The sequence below is a fragment of the Etheostoma cragini genome, chromosome 20 (genome assembly GCF_013103735.1).
Source record: "Etheostoma cragini isolate CJK2018 chromosome 20, CSU_Ecrag_1.0, whole genome shotgun sequence".
NCBI lineage: Eukaryota > Metazoa > Chordata > Actinopteri > Perciformes > Percidae > Etheostoma > Etheostoma cragini.
In genome coordinates this window covers 13,081,548-13,101,854 of record NC_048426.1, presented here as the reverse complement: position 1 = coordinate 13,101,854, position 20,307 = coordinate 13,081,548, and the positions used below count along the sequence as shown (strand labels likewise).

The following is a 20,307-nucleotide window of genomic DNA, read 5'->3' as shown; positions in this document are numbered from 1 at the left end:
AGTTTACATATGAATGACTCCTACAGCATAAAGACCACATTTGACCAAGAAAGCTCCCATAGAGTGGTCCCTGGGGTACAATCATTTTATAGAAGTCCATAGCTTAGTTGGTGGGTCTGGGGTGTGAACATATTTGTAGTTTAGGAAGGAGATGATTGACAGCTGAGGTTTTACTTCAGGGTTGTCTCTAACATAGGACTTTTAAGCAGATAGCACCGTTACAGTGCGTACTGCTTTTTACTACTTTAGTGTTTAAGGCGGTCACCCACTAGAACATTTGTTAGAAGTTGAATTATCCAAGCAAAACATCCCACCATCACTTGTTCCACTGTGTTCATATTACCTGGTCATTTGTTACTGGCAACAAGCAGCAACGTCTGTTGTCTCCAGGTGCTTCCACTACTGTTTTTTTTAGCTGAAAAGTCAAACATTTGACACTCGGTGCTATTTGGTCTAAGAAGTTTAAGATTATTAGGCCAACTTTAGGAATGACGAAAGACAACACAGGCCCAGACAAGTTACTGACTATAGGAAATAAGGAACCATCTCTCTAGTGATGGGTTTAATATTACTGTTGGGAAAAGTAACTCATCGCCGGCCTAGTTTCACCTCTAGTTAAATTTCCATAATTATCCAGTTTTGTTTTTAAAAAAAACAACAGCCTACAGCCCAGTGCTTTAATGGCTCAGCCTGTCACGCTAAACCATTTAATCCTATTGACTTTCCATAGCATGTGAGAAAGTAAAGAGTGCAGCCTTAAAAAAGCGTTTGGAACTGTGTGCCTTCAGGTCGTGCTGACACTGTTTTAGACTATTATAGGTCACATACTGCAGCTCTGATAACACTTGGTTTTGGGATCTGTTTGGAAGTGCGTCAGATGTTCACTGTACATACTGTACAGCACTGTCATGTCCTACTTGTGTAGAAAAATCAGATGGAGGCACAGCTGGGAAACTGATTTTACGCACTGGTTTGAGGTCTTCTGAACCATCGAATTATCACTTTCCCCACACCCCCCCCCCCCAAATGAAACATGTTCCAAGTTGCGTTTTTGATTTATTTTTGTATAAAAAAAAGGTACAATTTACATTACTTTTATAAAAAGTTTCAGCATAATTAAGTACAACATTACACTTTTGCAGAAGTTTCAAATTCCTGCAACTATACAAGATAAACTCCCGGTAAGAGTTCACATGGTCTCATTTGTAACTTTTTTTTTCTTCTTTTTTTTAATTAAAACAACGTCCAGTCCTTCACGTGCCAACAATTCTGACAAGACAAGACTAAACTTTTTACAGTAACTAACCAAGTTGTCTTTTCTATTCACGTTCCCATCTCCGCAAAAAAAGCGAAGACTTTAACAAGGAGAGGGACAGGAGTGAGAGGGGGGGGGGGGGGCGAATAATCCTTGTGACAATAATCTTGTTTTTCCTCCCACTGTCGGGAGTTTAGCGCGCCTTCCATTTCCAGAAAGGACCAACAAATAAAAAAAAAAGTCTTAAGTTAAATAATGAAGTGTCCAAACAGAAAACACATCACATAAGATTGTCCCATAATAAGCAAAAGTCTCTTGATTTCAGCGTCAGAAGAAAAAAAAAAAAAATCCAGGCCTGGAGGACAGAGGTTGGAGAAGGGAAAGTCCTGCTCCCCAGGTCCTGTGTGTCTGTGTGTGTGTGTGTGTTTGTGTGTGTGTGTTTTGCGTCTTGACCAAACACCTGCAAAAGATTGAGAAAGAGAGGCGTGTTTAGAAAATGCAAACAGGGCAAAGATCCGGACAGACTGGCGCCAGGGAGGAAGCCGCAGTTTTTAACATTTAACCAAACACTCCCAATACTAAGCAAACCCTGCGCTCCAGATGTACACACACACAGAGAGAGAGGTAGAGAGAGAGAGAGAGAGAGAAGAGGGACGCACACACGCATGTTTCGCACAACTTCAGCCTACAATCTGGGGAAGAATCAGCGTAATTGCAGCTCAGCTGGCGCCTACCCACTTCTTGTACCAATTATGTGCAGACATCGTAGTAGCAGTAATCCAAACAGCCATTATTTTTCCTGTTGCAGATGCTCTTCATTATAGACACAGAGGGTATAATACAACCCTGACGACAGCTACTTACAGTAACCCAAGCAGCCTGGAGCGACTATCCTCCATTCCAGAAAACTCCAATGCAAAAATGTGTGCCAGCAAAATGTTTTAAGACACAGACGAGTCAGGTAATTATTCAACCTTCCAGACACATTACACTTCTGAAGGAGTCACGTGCTGTAATCTTTTTAGTCTGAGATACGGCTATGCGTTTTTTTAAGGCTCTGCCACAATGATTAAAAATCCTATATGACAGAATTTTGGATTAAAGTCAAGGCAACTGTCCGCGTCTGGTCATAACTGCCGCCCCCGGTGATGCAGCGCAATCTCATGCAAAACATATTGGGACCATTACAGCAACGGGAGACGTCAACCACATTAGCAGGAAACAAATGGATTGGTAAATGGTAATTCTAGCCCATTCTGCTCCAGCAGACTGGGAGACAGGCTGTAGCGGAGCCTAAAAGCCCTGGACAGAATGCAGCAGCAGACATGAGGACAGCCTACTTACCGCTTTAACGATGCAGAGTCCGGCTGTCATCTGTCATCAGCTCTGATGGCAACTCCGGGGACTGAAAACAAACAAACAGACCAAATGTTATTTCTTTACACAGCATCCGATTGAGGTGTCTGGCGTGGCACACAGTGTTATGTAGGTCGAATCGCTTCCTCATCTCATTCTGTACAAACGGAGAAAAAAAAACAACAAAAAAAAAAACATGCCATTTTCTCTTTCCAACAAGCCATTTTGTGCGAGTAACGCATAGACTACAAAGGCGCACTGGCTATGCGCACAAATAAAAAAAAAATACATCTTCCACAGCACACCAGACTGTCGTTTCCCAATCGGGAATCTTGTTTAGCTACGGTGTAATTACCTGTAATGACAATATGCTGATATCTGTGTTGAGGGTGGTCAGAGGGGTCCTGGATGGAGCCTGCCCCGGCCGCGCAGGGTGATGCAGGCTGGTTAGTGCGACACTGGAGTCCAGCGCAATCTGCAGGTCCAGGATGTAGTCGATGACATGCTGCAGGATTTCCATCTTGCTGACGTTCTTGTTCTGGGGGATGCTGGGCACCAGCTCCTTCAGCTTGGAGTAGCAGTCGTTCATGTTGTACAGCAGGCTGAGCGGGTCATCCACCGGGGTCTTGCTCCGAGAGATTCCCAAGGAGTGCTCTGATAAATTCGCGTTGGTTTTCCGGAAGGACCGCACGGGGCTTATTGCTTTCATTTTGTCAGTGTTAAGTTAAGCGAGAGGGTATGAGTGGCTCGATATCTTGCTTCTTTAAGGTCCCGTTTTTGTTAGACGATCAGCGATCAGACTGGATTACCAAGCTGTCAGTGTGGTTTATATAGGCAGCAGGCTGGGCATGCGAAACAGGCGGGTCTAACGCGCTGATTGGTCAAGAAAACCGTGTCACTCAACGCCTTTTAGCTTTAGCATTGGCTCTTCGTGTCAAAGTCCCTCCCCTTCTTCGCCGTGTTACCAGTGGCAACGCATGTTGGAGGCGGAACACAGAGGGCGCTTCAGCAGCTCCGGTGGGCAATTTGGAAAATGAAGCTCTTACCTGTTTCTGATCAAGAAATTAATGATTCGCATGGCTGTCAATTGACTTTGGGCATGGTGAGAGCACGCGCCAAATACCTTCGGCCCGCACGATTTAAATCTGATATTTTTGGTGAAGATCAAACAAAAATGCATTTGGAAAAATGTAGCCTTCTTGCAATTCTTATTCAGAATTTATATGGGCTACATGTACGACAGTGCAAGAGTTTGTGACTGATAACTCAGCCTGTTTTACAAACAGAAGTATTTAATATTGTGAGCCATCACTCATTCTGCTACTTTTAAGGTGACGGGGTTGGAGGTGTAGAGCAGTGACGATCAGGCGCGTGTGATGAGTCTTAATTCACTCCAGCCCGGACCGGTGTGGAGGCACGTTACTGACAGCAAGCTGACAGGGAAATGTTTGACTGGCCAACCGAAACAGCATGAGAACATCAAGCCTGGGGATGTATTTGAGCTTAGCCTGCGTGGTAATGCTTGTCCGAAGTATGTGATACATAGCCTACATTTAGTAATTTGACGCACTTTAGGATTGTCTATTCTTTATTCACCGTCACCAGCAGTGTCTCAGATGAACTAACAGTGAAGTGCATTTAGTGTGATCGATCACGATGTTAATGGTGTGAGAAGACTGATCAAAAATAAAGAAATATCCAGGAGTTGACGGACAACTTTAATGCACTGTTGTCACAGTTCACCCTTATGACAAATATGAAAATTATAGTAGGCTAATGGAAGGTTTTGTCTAGCCTACTCCATCCATGTGTAGGCTAGTGTTACCAAACGCCGTAGGCTCTACCCTTATGTTTTTAAGTGACTGTGCGTATAAATGCATCAGTTAAGGTCTCCTGCTCTTCAGTGTTAATTGTCACCTGAGTGTGTTGTGAGTCAAAGTTAATTTAGTCATGGCCTACAAATGTGGCTTTCATATCTGAGCACGTGAAGAGGTGATTAACTACTATTGACACTTTAATGTTTTCTGAATGAGCCATTTGTTTGTAGGAATTACACGCTCCATTCTTCAGCTGGTGGTGTTGGTGGTGGGGGGGGGGGGGGGGGGGGGGGGGGGGGGGGGGGGGGCGCTGTGTGATGCTGCACTAACTAATTGCCCCCAGGGGCAGTTGTGGACTGTTGTGATGCGCTCAATGTTTTTTGCTTTGCGGATTACATTTCCTCAATACAAATAAAATCAATGTTGTTTTTTTTTAAAGGAGGAGAGGCCACTGTTAACATTCGGGATGGAGAGACTTGAAAGAGGAAAAGCTTATTATTTTGATGTGTTTTTTTAAAAATGTATTTATTTAATGCTTTTATTTTTGCAGGACAATTGATCTGAAAGACCCAAACAAGGACATCCTAAAAGCCGAAGTAATCCTAATGGACCAGAGGAGACGCAGTTTGGAGTGCACAGCCTGCAGAGGCAGGTAGGAGCTTTACGAACAAAGCAAGCTGTTCGTCCCTATATCAGTGTGAGCAGACATGGGGAAGAGAGTGAACGTTGCTCTAACCTAGCCTATATTATAATCTATATAATTTGCTTCCTAGTCGCAGCGAATGTCAGTGAAATGTTTACAGTGTTTTACAAAAATCCAGCAAAAAACACCATCTGTGTCATTGTTTTTACGCGCGGTTCTATTTACCAGGCACACGGACAGCTTCTCCTTCAGCTGTCTGGCGATCCTGTTTTATGCATTTTTTATATAACTCCTGCAGTCTGTGTCCACATCTGGTGCAATAGGATTTTTCCATTTTCTCCCCGTCTTTCCTTCGCTCCCACAGCTGTGTTGGCTACATCGCACGGCGCCCCTGACTGATGACTTGACAGGTAAGGTGATAAATTGGCGCAAGGGCACGTCGGTGCAAAGCCGAGCGAACCTCTACCTCCAGCTGCAGCGGCAGCAGCAGCAGCCTCTCCCCTACCTCCCGTCTTCCCTGTTTCTCTTTTCCTCCTTCTCTTCCCTCTCTCTCGCTCTGTCTTTGGAGCAGACTCTCTGGCGCCGGCGCCGTGACGTCACCCCATTCACAGCAGCCCTCGAGCCAGCCCTCGCGGCGCCGCTGAGGCGGTTTCCATGGAGACGGGGTTTCGGGGGTTGTCAATCAGAGGTGCTTCTCAGCTGATCAACCCGGGGCCCGGGCCGGGGAAGTTTTGGCAAAGGGTCGCTGCGGGTTTCTTCTTCGGTGGCTGGCCACATTTGGCTACCCGAGGCTACTGTAGGCCTAGACTACACATGGGATAGGCCCTCCTTGCAGTCTGCTTACAATTCAGAGGAAAATATTAGGCTATATGTTTTACCCCAGCTAGTTCCTGTTCGTTAACGGATACCTAAAATATGAGGATCTCATAAAATATAATGCCCGACAATATAGCTTACACTTGTTAAAGTATGTATCCTCATGGTAGCACCACTCACATGGACATTCAATGGATTTTGGAGCGTGTCATTTTTAATGTAGGACGTTTACTTGTAGACATAATGGAGTATTTATACATGGCAGAATTGCTACTTATAGGTAAGGGCTCTGAATGCTTCATCCAGCAATGAAAGCCACACATTCCTTACTTTTATTCATTCCATAGCCTAATCTTTACTTTATGGTACCAAATTGATGGCATGTTATATTTTGTTTTTTGATATTAAACCCTTAAAATAAATGAGTCTTTAGCCCAGTCAGTCAGTTTGGGTTTGAGAATGAGTCTTTATTAAGATTCAAGATTGACAGTGAAAGACAGATTAAATATTAATAATAGCCTATAGGTCTATCTCAGGAAAAAGACTGCACGATCATCTGGTGAGATATTTGTTTCCAGATGTTTCAGTATTATGACCTCAGTTAAACTTGACCATGTATGCCGTCAAAGTTCATGAATGGCAAGTACATTTATTTATACGCCTTGCAAACTACAGGGGCGTGAAGATGGAAAAAAAAGTTTGTGAATACAGAGCCAAACTTTTCCCATGCAGCCCACGCACAAGTAAAGAGCTACAAGTCATTTTTCAACTTTTCCCTAAAGTTTCTTTTGCCCCTTCAAGTCTCAAATTAATTCCTGAGTCGCAGTGAACAACAAGCCTCCGGGTCCCCCCTTCCCTTCCCTTCCCTTCCCGGTCACCATGAGTTTGGGTTAGAGGAGATAAGCGGAGCTGCCAACCGGCTGAGGAGCGCGTGCAGCCTCGGCGTCGGACTGTCTGCGCTCCGGTCACCATGTTGATCTTCCGCCCTACAGCTGCACTTCACCCACCCATTCTTCCAGCAATGATAAGGCTGAGGTGCACATCAAATATATTTTTCTATGACAAAATCCACTAAGAAACTAACTTTTTTTTTGCATGACCTGCCCTAAAGTTAAACTCCACCTGAGACAGTAGTGCAGGGTAGAATCAAATAAGACTTCCCCATAGCCTACGCCTCAAAATGTTGACGTGAAACATTTACTGTAGGAAACAAGGTAGGCTACTAAACAAATATCACAGAAACTAGCATAGTACTAACCGTAGGCTACAGGTTAAAAACCAGCTAAAACGTGCTGAGAGCAAACGCCGTCAAGTCCCTACCAGTTCTAAAATGTCGAGTCGAGTTCTTTTTCACTGAATTTGAACTCACTGCTTTGATTTAGACTTTTTATTTTCCAACCCTGCTGTACAAACCGCGTACTTTTACACAAAATACATCTGAATTCCGCTTGTTTCACCGTCCTTGTCCTTCGAAGTAATAACAGTCCAAAAGTACTGAAAAGTATCGGTCTTCTTCGCCCGGCTGCCACGCGCCTGTCGCGTGGAGGAGTGTACACATCAAAGAGTGGCGCAGTGACTCTTGTAGCAGCATCGACCCTACGGGGCGTGGCCTCCTGTTGGACACCCCCAAACAGCACTGATGTGGTGTCACCCGGAGTAAACGCAACAAAAGGGCTGGGGTGAACTGTGATCACCACCGGGTGAACATGCAGCTGAAACACCTCCAACAAAATGAAATCTTTATATTACATTCACTGGTGCTAAAGTGCTTGCAATGCAGTCTGCTGCTAAAACTTCAATTATTTTCATGATCTATTAATCAGCCAATCCGTTTTTTGGATCAATCTGGTAATTTTTTTGTCTCTAAAATCTCTTTAGAATAGTACAATAAAGATTTGTAATTTCCTAAAGCCCCAAAAAGTATCTTCGCATTCTTTGTTTAATAAAAAAATGCTCCAAAATCCAAATATATTTACTTTACTACACACAGACACACCGATTGCTATCAGGAGGCAAATCCTCCTATGAGAAGCTGTAACCAGAGAATGTTTGCCACAAATTAACTGATTTTCAAAATAGTTGCTTTCACTTTCTGTTGATTTGGCTTATTGATTATTTGACTACACCTGTCATCTCTGCTGCAGACACACACAAACACATCTGAACGTTATGCAAACTGAGTTTAGCAGTCAGTCAACATTCGGTGTGAAATAATGAGGTTCACATCTCTGCAGGTAGTCTGAGTGTTATTGGACACATTTTGTGATCATTAAAAGCTCTCTGTAACAACTACAATCGTACATTCAGCACAGGTTCATCTGTTTGGATTGTGTTTTTGTCAAGGTAGAAAGTAGCGCTGATTCAATCAGTCTTTGGCCTTGACTAAAATACATCTGGTCGATCACTGTCTTCCTCCATGTCCACCTACTGCCTCTCTTCAGTCTCTCCTGTGGTCCAGATGGGACTCTCTCTGCTCTCTGAGCAACAGCCATCGAGGCCTGGCTCTACTGTAACGTGAGAGGCTGCAGCAGGCACACGGGCGGGCAGGAAGCACTGGGAGAGATGGATGAATGGATGGGAAAGATGAGGTGGCCAGATTGGACCGGGAGACAAAGGCACCATGGCTGCCCGAGTGCCTTCCAGGCTGGTCGTTGAGTGGCCACTCCAAGCCTCCCTGGAGGCCGGCCCTCCTCTGCCCCGCGCACACCACTCCTCGACAACACACAGCTGGCTGCAGGGGATGAGACAGGAGGGTAAGGATGGAGGTGGACAGCTGAGCTATGAAAAAAAAAAAGAATATTTGTGTACATATACACTACGTGTCAAAAGTTTGGGGTCACTTACAAATTTCCAGTTCAGTCCATTATAGACAGGATAGCAGCTGATCTGGGTGGGAGACTGATCTTTAATTCAATATCTACATTTCCCATTATCAGCAACCATTCATCCAATGTTCCAAAGGCACATTTTGTTAACTAATCTGACATTATTTTGAAAAAACTAACTAAGAAAACATTAAACAACCCTTTTGCAATTATGTAAGCACATAATGTAATCTGGAAACTGCTGCCCTGGTTAAAAAAAACAAGGCAACTGATCTCAGCTGGGATTCTGTCTATAATGGAGTCCAATGGAATTTTGTGAGTGACCCCAAACTTTTGACCGCTAGTGTATATATGTATATAATACTATATATATATGCTATATGCTATACTCCATATAGTATTGTATAAAATGTAGACAACTTCATATAATGTAAACAGCTACACACCTTAAAATGTAGACAACTCGAACAACTAGTCATCCAAAGTTGTTAAAAACTCTTTTTGCGTTACAGTTGAACCACTCAGATCTTTTGGCCAGTGTGACAACCACCAACCAGTTGGCAGTGTGGAAACGTTGGCTGCAGTTTAACTTTTGGGCAATATTGCCCGTTGGCATACAAGCACACTCTAACATTGCTATGTCGCCCACCTATCACGGCGGCACAGCTGTCACTGCAGCTAGCAGTCTGTACCCCAGTAATCAGATATATCTGCATATCTCCACTTTCACACAGGGAGTCTGACAGTGTTGTTTCTAGTCAAAGCCACTGTCCGAAGACGATTGTCGAAATCCGATTTGTTTTGATGCAGCAGGGAGAAAACCATGAAGTCTTCTCTGTCACAGAGTTATGTTGCAGAAAATGATCAACATTAGCATTTGGTGTTAATGACCACTCAGTCAATTACTGCAGGAATGTGACAGGTTCAGTAACAATATATTGCCACATTACTGGGCCTTTCCTGTTCATCTCTCACAAAAGCTTCAGTGAGCAAATTCTTTATGTTGGTGCCGTTTCAATCCCAGTATGCAGGCGGTCAGGTTCCTCTATTCCAAGGGGAATTGAGAATGTACATGAGACCTGAAACTAGCTTCTGATACCACCTTGGCCTGAGACTTCTTGGATTCTGTGGTAACACCGTTTTGTGTGAATATGTGTGTGTGTGTGTGTGTGTGTGTGTGTGTACATGTGTGTGTGTGTTGAAGACGGTGTGCGTCAAACATTCCACTCTTGATTTTAGGGATCTTCACCCTTGCAAATATCATTGATCACTGCCCTTTCACAGTTTTTGAATTTAAGACCAAAACAACGAGTGAATATAAATATGATGCAATTAAAAGTTCATTCTTGACTTTTGATTGTATCTTCCTCAGCAGACTTCAGTTCAATAATGACCAAAATGGACGAGAAGTACATAAAGTGCTCTGAAAATTTGGACATTTGTATGTCTGCGATTCCCTAGACTGGCTCAACAGATGTACATGTCCCACTCCTCCTACTAACTTTCCTTTCTATTTTGCAAGGGCCCCCATTGCTGCATTTTAGGATTAGCGCTGCAAACAAGCCATTTTGTTTCTTTTCCCCCTAACCCCAAATAGATAAGCGGTAGACCATACTCCAGCGCTGATACATTGCTGTGGTGATAGGTCTGGCAATGCAAGACTAACAATTCCATGACAACCGGGAAAACTTCATTGGCTGGGGAAAGTCATGCGTGATAGCTCTGGAACAATCAACCATGCTAGCAAGCTAACGTTAAGTTTGTCAGTTAGATCATACGTTAGCTTAGCAACAGTTAAGCCTGGCAGTTCCTGAGTGTGATTATTTAGTGATATTGTGTAGTCCCCCCGTTTTAATTTAGTGATGCATGATGCATGATCCTCTTAGTAAGCTCTTATGTTATGATTTATTTATGAAGGGCCTTAAATTAGTGTTCGGGTCTTGATCCTCAACCAGTGCAGACAGAACAGAGCAGGAACATAAGAGGACAACATTTAGGCCTGAGCTCTCCAACTCAGCAGAACTCTGTTTCCTTCTGCTGTATCTCTTTACTGCAGCAGAGCCCACTTCCTTATAACTCTAAAGCCTCTGACCACAGTCATCTCGCTCTTACTCAATCTTTATCTATTTATACAGCACAGAGGGAAGAGAGAGTTAATGTAGGAAACGCAGTCCTTTCTGTGAAAACAGAGAACAGGTCAGTCGTGTCTGATTCATTGCTCCGTCCTATGCCATCGCTGACCACCCATGCTTGTGTTGTTTCCACTGAGGTAAATTCTGTGCCTGGTGTTTGGAGAAAGGCTTCGCCATAGGCTATAAACTGCTAGGTGCTGCCATAACAAATCATATTCTGGTGTAATATGGGGGCTAGAGAGGAGTGTGCACACATTCATAACTCAACAAGATTAAATGAAAAAGCTATGGTTTCTTTTTTCTATGCTAAAAGAGTATGTCAAAATCCCACAAGCATTTTCTGATCATTTTGCAGAAATCTTCCATCCACACGGCCATGCCAAAACACTTAAATCTATTCTATTCTAAGCCAACAGCTTAACACCATCAGTGCCAAGATGCTTTCCACAGCATTATTTATTGTTTACAGAGTAAGTGTGAAAAATGTAGTGCACCAGAAAGTCTAGATTTTTTTCTCAACTGTAGCTGTGTCCAAAGTAGTTTGCTCAATCTCTCATTTACTATTTTGTTGAAATTCTTTATATACATACAGGACAGGGCCATAGCCAGGCTTTTAGATAAATTCAGGTCATGAGTCAAAGTCCCCCCTAGGGCACCCCCATCAGGCAAAACATTGTCTCTAGTAATTGCTTAAATCATTTGAATTTGATTATGTTTTGTGCAAAGTTTTTGCACACCAGAAAGTTGTAGGTTTATTTATTTAAAACCTTTGGTTCTGAAACATTGTAAATAAAGCGGGTATAAGTTCCTCTGGAAGTCAACACAACTAAAGCAAAATTCAAACAACTGTCTCAGAAGTTTGTCTCTGTTCCCCTTGGAATTAGTACCAGATTACATGGCTCTTTCCAGGAAACTTTCCAGGAAATTATGGACCGATAAGATAATAGTTTTTATTTTCCAACATGATGATCTAAACACTGTTTCAATTTGCTCTCCATGTTGCCAGGAATACAATTTCGGAAGGTTGTCACGTTTTCATGTTTTCATATTTTATTTTGAAAATTTCTCTGTTGGCCCTTGTGTTGTCTTGTATTACTTCCAGTTGTAGATTTTCCCACCTGTGTGATTACCTGTCCACGTCCAAATGTGTTGCACCTGTGTCTCATTGGGGACACAACATGTCTTGTGTATTTGAGTGCAGTCTTCCAGCAGTTTTCCTGTGTCCTGTTGCTTCCCTTGGATTCTGTCCATTTCCTGTTTTCCTGGATTTCCCTTTGCCTGCCGATTATTAGACACTGAGTGTGACAGACGGGATGTACTGGATCATTTATTTATAATGTTGACCTAAAAGTGTCAAATTGAATCTGTAATACATCAACAGTGGATCAAATGACTATGTGTAAACGAAAGGGGTCACGCGACAAACCAACAGATAACTATCTCCAAACCCCACAGTTTTCTCAGCTTTGCAGAGTGTTTCAGTGTCTCTTTACTCACTGTTTTGGTTTTACGGCCTACGTCTTTGCTGTTTTGCGTCCCTCTCAGGTTCACATTGCGTTATTTTTGTTCACAGCAGGCAGCTGATTTGAATGGAAAAATTCAACAACAAAAACACCTTAATTCCCAGAAAAGCCATGGCCTCACCGTCCCCAGTGTTGGCTGCGGTGCTGATAGGGGACAATGTAGTCCAATGTGTTGGTTGGCGAAATTCAAATTCTTTCATTGGGACACTCCTGTTTGCCTTTTTCCCCTGCCTGTTCAACGCATGATGTAATTAGCTCTTGATTGTACTTTTTAAGTGGGATAACAGTGGATGGTCCATTATAATTCTCAGTAGAAATATGGATAACACTAGAAAATGGTGAACACATTATATAGTAAGCTATATGGGGAATAGGATTTCAGACACAACCTGGCATCATATGACAATCATCCATAAGCATTTCTCTACATTCACACACAATATGACACTTTTTATTTCCAGATGGGCACTTTTAAGAGACTTTAAAAAAAGCAGTGGTCAAAAGGTTCCCCCGATTGTTGCAGACGTGGCCGAGCATGGGTCGTTCTGTTTCAAAGAGCTGCTGAAGAAGTCTTTTCGTCCATAACATGCAGATTGGCTGCTGTAAGCACGTTGAAGTGGTCAGGTGGATCATTGAGACCCGGTGCTTTTAACTGATCACAACAACAAAGGTTCTCACGGCCCTAATCCTCTTTGGCTCTTATCTCCCACCCCTCCTCACCCGCCACCCATCTCATCGGCTCACGCAGGATCAGACTCTACCAGCACAGACTTTCTCATGCCTTTCTTTTTTGGCATGCTCATAATATCCCTATTACTTTCTCTTTCTCTTTTTTCTCAGATTATCTGTCTTGTGCCATCATAATTTTCTCCCTGTCTTTTTGTCTCAATTTCTTTTCTGCCTCTCTCACTTTTACCAGTTTGATCTGTTCTTTCCCACCAAGGGCATCTGGGTCTTAAAGGACCCTCTACACATTTTGACTAACAAAAGCTGAGTCACTTTTTGAAATGAAGAGCAGAGTCTTTGAACGACACTTGCTAAGCCCCATTTGAAGAGAAGCCTCAGTCTCTTATCAACAATAGCTTCAGCCCTGTGTGCGCACTATGATCAAGCATAAGGCGCTTCATTCAGGATGGTGGGAAAATAAGCAGCAGCAGCGGGAGAGTAAAAAGAAGCATTTGAATACCAACTTTTGTCAGCTGTGGCATCTTTAAATCTTTGTGATGTAATTATATTAAATCCTCAAAACCTGCTGTGTTTCATATTTCCGCCAGTTTTTACTTCTCCGCTATTTCAAGCTCCACCACAATTAGTCGTCGCCAACACAGGTTAATGTGGCCATTTACTTTGATATCTGCAGAATGAATCAACCTTTAAAGGCTATTAGTGTTATTAAAAATGCCCCAGAGGGAGACGCCATGGCTCGTGTATTTCCAGCGTCTGTGTATGTGTTGCAGTTAGCTTTAGATTATTGGGACTTATTGGAGTAACAAGCTAATGGAATTAAGGTGCTGGATTTCATGCACCCATTGCCAAGATTCAGCATTAAAAGGATGTGTGCTGAATAAATAGTGACTTAAGAAGATGAGATTCCGACACGGGAGAGATTTGCTTGTCAGAGCAGCATTGTTTGCTTGGCCCCTGAGCCAGTTAAACTATGATGTGTGCTGCTCATATGGATGGATGGATGGATGGATGGAGGATTCAGAGAGCGGCTCTCTTCTTAAAGTGCATGTTTAGAAGCTGAAGTTGACAAACTCTGCAAATGCTGAAAGCTACAAAACTTTCCTCTCACATCTAGTTTATGCATGAAGCAGTTCTCGAAAGAACTGCTGGAAGCACACCTAAAGACACCAACACCCTCTTGATGAAAAAGCAAGGATTTCTATACACATCTATATTTGCCAGCTAATTACGTACATGAAAAGCAGAATCAAAATTAAATCCAAATATTTACCAAAATAAACTCATGTTTTGTTTCATTTCTCCGTCAGCGGTGCCAGAACAGAGTCCTCTCCATTACAGATAATTCATCTGATGTTTGTGTTTGTTGGTGGATTAGCTGGGAGGCGTTGCTGTTGGCCCAGGCTGTAAAACACTCTCATCTGTATTTTAATGGACTATGAAGCAGTAGGAGGATGTGGCTCTGTGCCACAATTTCACAGTGAAAGAGGGGATCGTATGTAGCAGGTAATCTATTTGTGAGAGTGTTTTATCCGCATAAATGGAATTAGTGGATGGTTTGACGACACATTAAAAAGGCAACACTGAGTGTGTGTGCACGTGTGCCTCCGTGCTCGAGCAGCCAAATTTGATCGACCATAATTGGAATTTCTGTGCAAAATGTTTGTTTGCTTAAATGATGCTGAGGATGTGAGGTAAAATAAAAAATAATGAAACGCATTGGTGTGAAATTAGAGTGCACATTCACCAAATACACGTGGCATGAAATCAACGCTGAAAGAGACCGCAGTGCACAGATGCATGTATAAAGTACATTAGCTAATGAGTAAGATGGAGGTGATTATGTCAGGTAGTATGATAGTGTCTCTTCACACAAGTGGTTATACGTTTGATTTATATGTTCAGTCATCCCCCGCCAGTTTCCTGTCAAGATAAAGAAGTTGGTCACGGAGCCTGCAGACGCTTTATTTCGTACATTTTGCAGCAAATGTTTGAAAGTTGAAAGCAAAATGACAGCATGCATGCGTCACACACAGGCACGCACGCACACACATAGAATACACACACACAGAGCTTGCAGATGGTGGGGTCTCTCTAAACCGTCTCTTTGTAGCCCTTTCTCCGTGTGAGTAGAGGAGGAAAAGACGTGTCTTTTATCAGGCGCTGAACGCAGCAGTGTTGACATTGGGATGGCACCTAATTAGGTTAGGCCCAGCACAGCATGCATGGTTAACTAGGCTGGCCTAGGCCTCGGGCTCCACAGATCCCAAGGTGAATGCCACACTACAACTGAGGAATGATACCTACTACTAATAATGTACTTTCAATGTTATCTATCTTCTAAAGATATTTCCATAAGAAATACACACAGCTCTAGTTATTTTCCCTCTTCAATTAGTAGGTAAAACTCTTGGAGCTGGCAGAGTTTGATAAATGTGCCGGCATCATTCTGTCCGGGGAGGGGGGATTTAAACAAAAGCCAAGTTTTGTCTATTGGCGTTACAGTTTCCATTATGTTTTATAAAGTAGCCTAATGGAATAATAAGACTGCTCACATTTTATTAACATTAGGATTTTGATATGCTTCCTAAAGCAAGAGGTCAGAGGTCAGAGGGCAGAAGGTTAAGGGGCAAAAATTGATTGACCCGTCAGGAAAACTGCAATTTATTACTTAACTTGGGGTTTATTTTTGGAGCTCTGGCCATTCATTCTCAGTTATAATAACACCATACTCATAATAATAATTGTAGCTCAGATATTAAAATGGGGCAATATTGCTAAAAATAGGTCCAGAGGGGAAAGAACCATAAGCAAAAGGGAGATAAGACGGCTATTACAGCTGAAAGAACTTATTACCGGAGCCCCAAAAATACAAAGTTAACTATAATAAACCCTGGTTTTCCTTTGTTGCAGAATGAAATCCTAGTAAGCACGGATTTGGGGTTCAGTTCTTGTTGCAGCGGCTGAGGGTTTGGTTCCAACCATGGCCCTTTGCTACATGTCATTCCCCCTTTGCTACATGTCATTCCCCCTTCTCTCCCACTTTTTTGACTTATCTGTCCTATAAATAAAGAAAAATAGTCTTATCGGCACATTTGTAACAAAAATAGTCAGTTTAGTCCTCTGACTAAAGGACCAAGTGGGACAAAGGAAGGCTGACAGAAACTCTGTTTGGGTTTAGTTTCACAGTCCTCCTGCTTCCCCCAAGGGGCTTTGCTTTGTACCATCATTAACAGTTTCCTTGTGTGGAATCCCCTTCTCTGATTCCATTTCCGCTTTAGTGCCAGTTTGGCCTCATTGAAGTGAGATGGTCAAGCTGGAAAGGGGATGTGAGCTGAAAAAGAGGATGTAGACTGGGAGTATCCAATCGTTATGTTGACATGCGACACTGATGATTAATTAAAAGAAATAACATTTTGACTGATTGCTGTGTTAATATATAGCTGTAATTTATCTCAGTGTTGATTTGGATGGAGATGTACATGTGTATAGTGAGACTGGCCACAGAACATCTTGGCCACTTAAGGTCCCGTTAGCTCTTCACAGGTGTCAGGGAATCAAATGAGATCATTTGAATGTCTGAGAGGGGGTAAAGGGAGGAGAGGAGTGTCTGGGCTGCTTATAAAGAAAGGACAGAAGGAAAGAACAGCAAGAGGAGGAGGGAGAGGAATAGGAAAAGGAAGAGAACGGGAGGGTAGGAGAAGGAGGGGGTGTCCGGTCAGGCTCAAGCCTGCCGTCTTTGAGAGAGAAGAGGGGAAAGACAGGGAGAAAGAGGGGGGAAAAATAAAGGAGACCGCTTTGCAAGCCACCCAGGCTTCATTACCACGTCAATCTGAAGAGAGAGAGATAGAGAAGGAGAAACAGGCCGGCCAGGGCCCAGCAGTGGGGCCGGATCCATATGGTGCTGCCGGCTCTGGAATGAATAGTGAATGGAGCGGCTGGGTGCTGGGCTGCTGGAATCTGCCTCCAAGCCTTTGTGAACAGGATGACCAAAGACAAGAGGGAGCTCTGCAGATGGCCGGGGCTATAAATAGGTAGCTAGTCTATCTCCGTGCTGTCACTCTTCTTGTCTATCTGCCTCCTAGCTTCCCCTCACCCCACCCCACATGCTGCCAGGCCCCTGGACACCACTAAAACCCAGGAAATAAAAGCCTAGGGTTGCATGCGTCTATGATGTCGCCACCGGGCTGAAAATCTGAGTCGCCCTCTCTTTTTTTTTTTCACCAACCCCTGTCTTCAAAAGTTTATCATTCAGATTTATTACAGATACAGCAGAGGTATGGCACTCAGGGTGTGTGTTTGAAAGCCTGTCAGTGTGGTGTGCATGGAGGGAGAGTTGCTCAAACACAAGCCGAGAAAGGCATGAGGATTGAGCAGTTGTGTTTTCAGTCCAAACTTCTCGCAGATGGACTTTAAAGTGAGTGATAAATCCGTGTCCAGATTGAGGGTCCTTTTGTCATTAAACTAAGCCTTAGCACTGCTGTCCATCTGGCTCTGTGTGTATGTGCATGTTTGTAGTGTATCTTGTGTCTTTGTGCGTAGACACTGGACATGATCCGGTAGCGGGAAGAGAACTACAAGCCTTCCTTTTTAAAGTGTTGCTGACTGTAGCACACTTTAAGCTAGCCTTCTGCTCTTACTTCTCATGCACTTTAATTTTCACACACACACACACACACACACACACACACACACACACACACACACGCACCTAACTCCCATTTCTTGTAAACACAACTTGAGGCCAGCGTGTGCTTCGTCTGTAACAGCCTCAGACTCTGAGGTGCCCAATCTGTGAGCCAACACCAAAGATAATTGTTAGGAGTGATGGAGCTCAGAACCAGACCTGTGGAGATAGAGTGGAAGATGACGTGTGTGTGTGTGTGTGTGTGTGTGTGTGTGTGTGTGTGTGTGTGTGTGTGTGTGTGTGTGTGTGTGTGTGTGTGTGTGAAGTAACCCACTAGTAAACAGAGTGAAGCAAGTGGCCTGGATGACTTACGTCTGGACCACACAGAGTAAAATTCATCAGTCAGGCTGGTGCTGCATAAAAGCTGTAGCATTGTAACCGAGACTTAGTGGTGCCAGAGAGAGAGAGAAAGAGAGAGAGAGAGAGAGCGAGACAGAAAGACAGACAGACAGACAGACAGACCTCAGTCCAAATTTACCAGGTTTCTGTACCATCCAATACATTGTGATGTTCCAAGTTTTATTGTTTGGTCCAGTTGGAATTACACACCAGCTGCTGCTTCTGTGTGTGTGTGTGTGTGTGTGTGTGTGTGTGTGTGTGTGTGTATGTGTGCTTGTATGTGTGCTTGTGTGTGTGTGTGTGTGTAATGACGGTACGCTCTAAACACCCTTCTGACATGTAATGGCTCTCTCGTGGTGAAAGCAGCCAGGTGCTCACCGCAGGCGACATCACCAGGTCAGCCACAGATGTGATGCACCGGCTCGGCTTGATGACATCATCGCCCCACTTCTCATTGACAGACTTGTTTGGGCCGACCACACAGCTTGTGTCTGTGTGTCTGTGTGTGTGTGTGTGTGTGTGTGTGTGTGCACATTGGGAAAAATCTCTTCAGCTATTAAAGATTATTAAAATCGTATTTTTTCCCAGAACAAATAAAATCTATCTTCCAAAAGCTAATTAGCAGATCCTTTTAGTTGTTTCCAATACGTATTAAATTGTTTCAAGATTTTATCGAGGTCAAGTAATATCTTGAACATATTTTAACCCATTTTGATGTGAAACTGCTTTGGAAACAATTACCTCTAACAGCGGGTATTATACTGTATCTAAATGAAACCAAGCTTTTAAGATGGAATATGAGAATACATGGCTTGTGAGGCCTGTGTTTTTTTGGGAGAAACCTCTTTAAAAGCTCTTCCCAGTAGAGGCCCTCCATCTGTTTAAACTCCAGCAGACACTTTGTATCTCTATCTTCACTCCTAGAAGACGATACAGAGCAGAGACAGATGAATTTCAGCGACTTATCTGACCAAACAGTCAGATATGCTGCTGTGAAAATAAAAAAATACAGTGTTTATCAGCTGGAGTGAGTTTTTTGTTTTGGTGTGTGGCAACAGTCACTATCCATCACAGTGGTGTTGTGTTGTGTCACAGCAACCCCAAGGTTGTTAAGTGTCTGAGTCTATGCCTGTGGTGTTCATCCCTGAGAGTGATCAAGCAGGCTCTACGCAGTTGAACACAAAAATATCTGCATTGTGGCGCCATGACATCACGAACGCTCTATTTGGATGGGAAAACGGTCATGCAACTACAACATACTCTGTCATTAAAAGGGCACAGTGTCATTATATTACATGAGTTATTACAAAGATAAAAAAAACACATTATTATCCTGCTTTGACCTCTTCTGCTGGTGTTGTATCTCAGGCCCTGTTCAGACCTGGCAGAAACATGCGTCTTGGGTGATCCAATCACAAGTGGACGGCTGCAAGTATGTCGATTCACACATGACGTTAAGATTTGTCTCCACATGCGTCTTAAGTGTCATCGCGTCTCATTTCCCAGCTGTATACACAAATAAACAAATGCATAATTTCTGTTTACAAAGACCAAATGAGATGATGTTTTTAACCAGCGAAAGGCAGCAATGCAATTCCTGTGCTTAGTCTGGTAGAAAGTAAAAGAAGAACAAATAAAAACCTTGTTCCAGTCAAACCAAATCGGCAAAGATGCTTTACGAAATTGTCAGACGTCGTGAACGTAGCAAGCTTAAGCAATTTGAGAGCGCTTGCGCAGAGGTCGTCAGTTGAGTAGGCGGTCCTTCAAAGTGGCCCAGGACACATTCTTGTACACAAAGAACGTGGCCATATGCGGCTCAGACCAGCTCAGAATGGGATTGGATCTCAATGCATCTTCAATGTGTCTCTTGGGTGCATTCACACCTGTACTTTGAGCTGTCAACTTGTGATCCAAGACACATCTTTATGCCAGGTCTGAAGAGGGCCCATGTGTGTTTATATCTGTCCATCTGTCTGCTAAAAATGTAAACTTGCAGTTGGCAAGGGTGTAGTCTCGCTTTGCCAGACCCAGAGTCTGGCTACTCCATAAAGCATTCGAGGATGGGAGTAAAACATGCTCTGGTTTATTGGCATTTCTTTAAACCAATCACAATTGTCTTGGGCGGTGCTAAGCACCGACGAAAAGCCGCGATGCTGCTGCATAATAGGCCCCGAAGGAACTTGTTTTGGTGTGTGTTTAAAAGTTGTTTTAGTTGTGCAACAGAAAATAA

The 20,307-nt window shown here is 43.3% G+C and overlaps 1 protein-coding gene and 1 long non-coding RNA gene across 2 annotated transcripts; both read right to left on the bottom strand.

Moving 5' to 3' along the window:
• Positions 1-1,233: 1,233 nt before the first annotated feature.
• On the bottom strand, positions 1,234-18,004 carry LOC117936363. Its single transcript, XR_004654921.1, has 2 exons — positions 17,923-18,004; positions 1,234-1,663 (listed from the first exon to the last, which is right to left on the bottom strand). It is a non-coding gene; the product is annotated as an uncharacterized LOC117936363 (long non-coding RNA).
• id2a (inhibitor of DNA binding 2a) lies at positions 1,237-3,407 on the bottom strand. Its single transcript, XM_034859287.1, has 3 exons — positions 2,967-3,407; positions 2,600-2,660; positions 1,237-1,715 (listed from the first exon to the last, which is right to left on the bottom strand). The coding sequence occupies exons 1-2, from the start codon at positions 3,318-3,320 to the stop codon at positions 2,604-2,606; spliced, it is 411 nt and encodes a 136-aa protein (XP_034715178.1). The 5' UTR covers positions 3,321-3,407; the 3' UTR covers positions 1,237-1,715; positions 2,600-2,603.
• Positions 18,005-20,307: the final 2,303 nt, after the last annotated feature.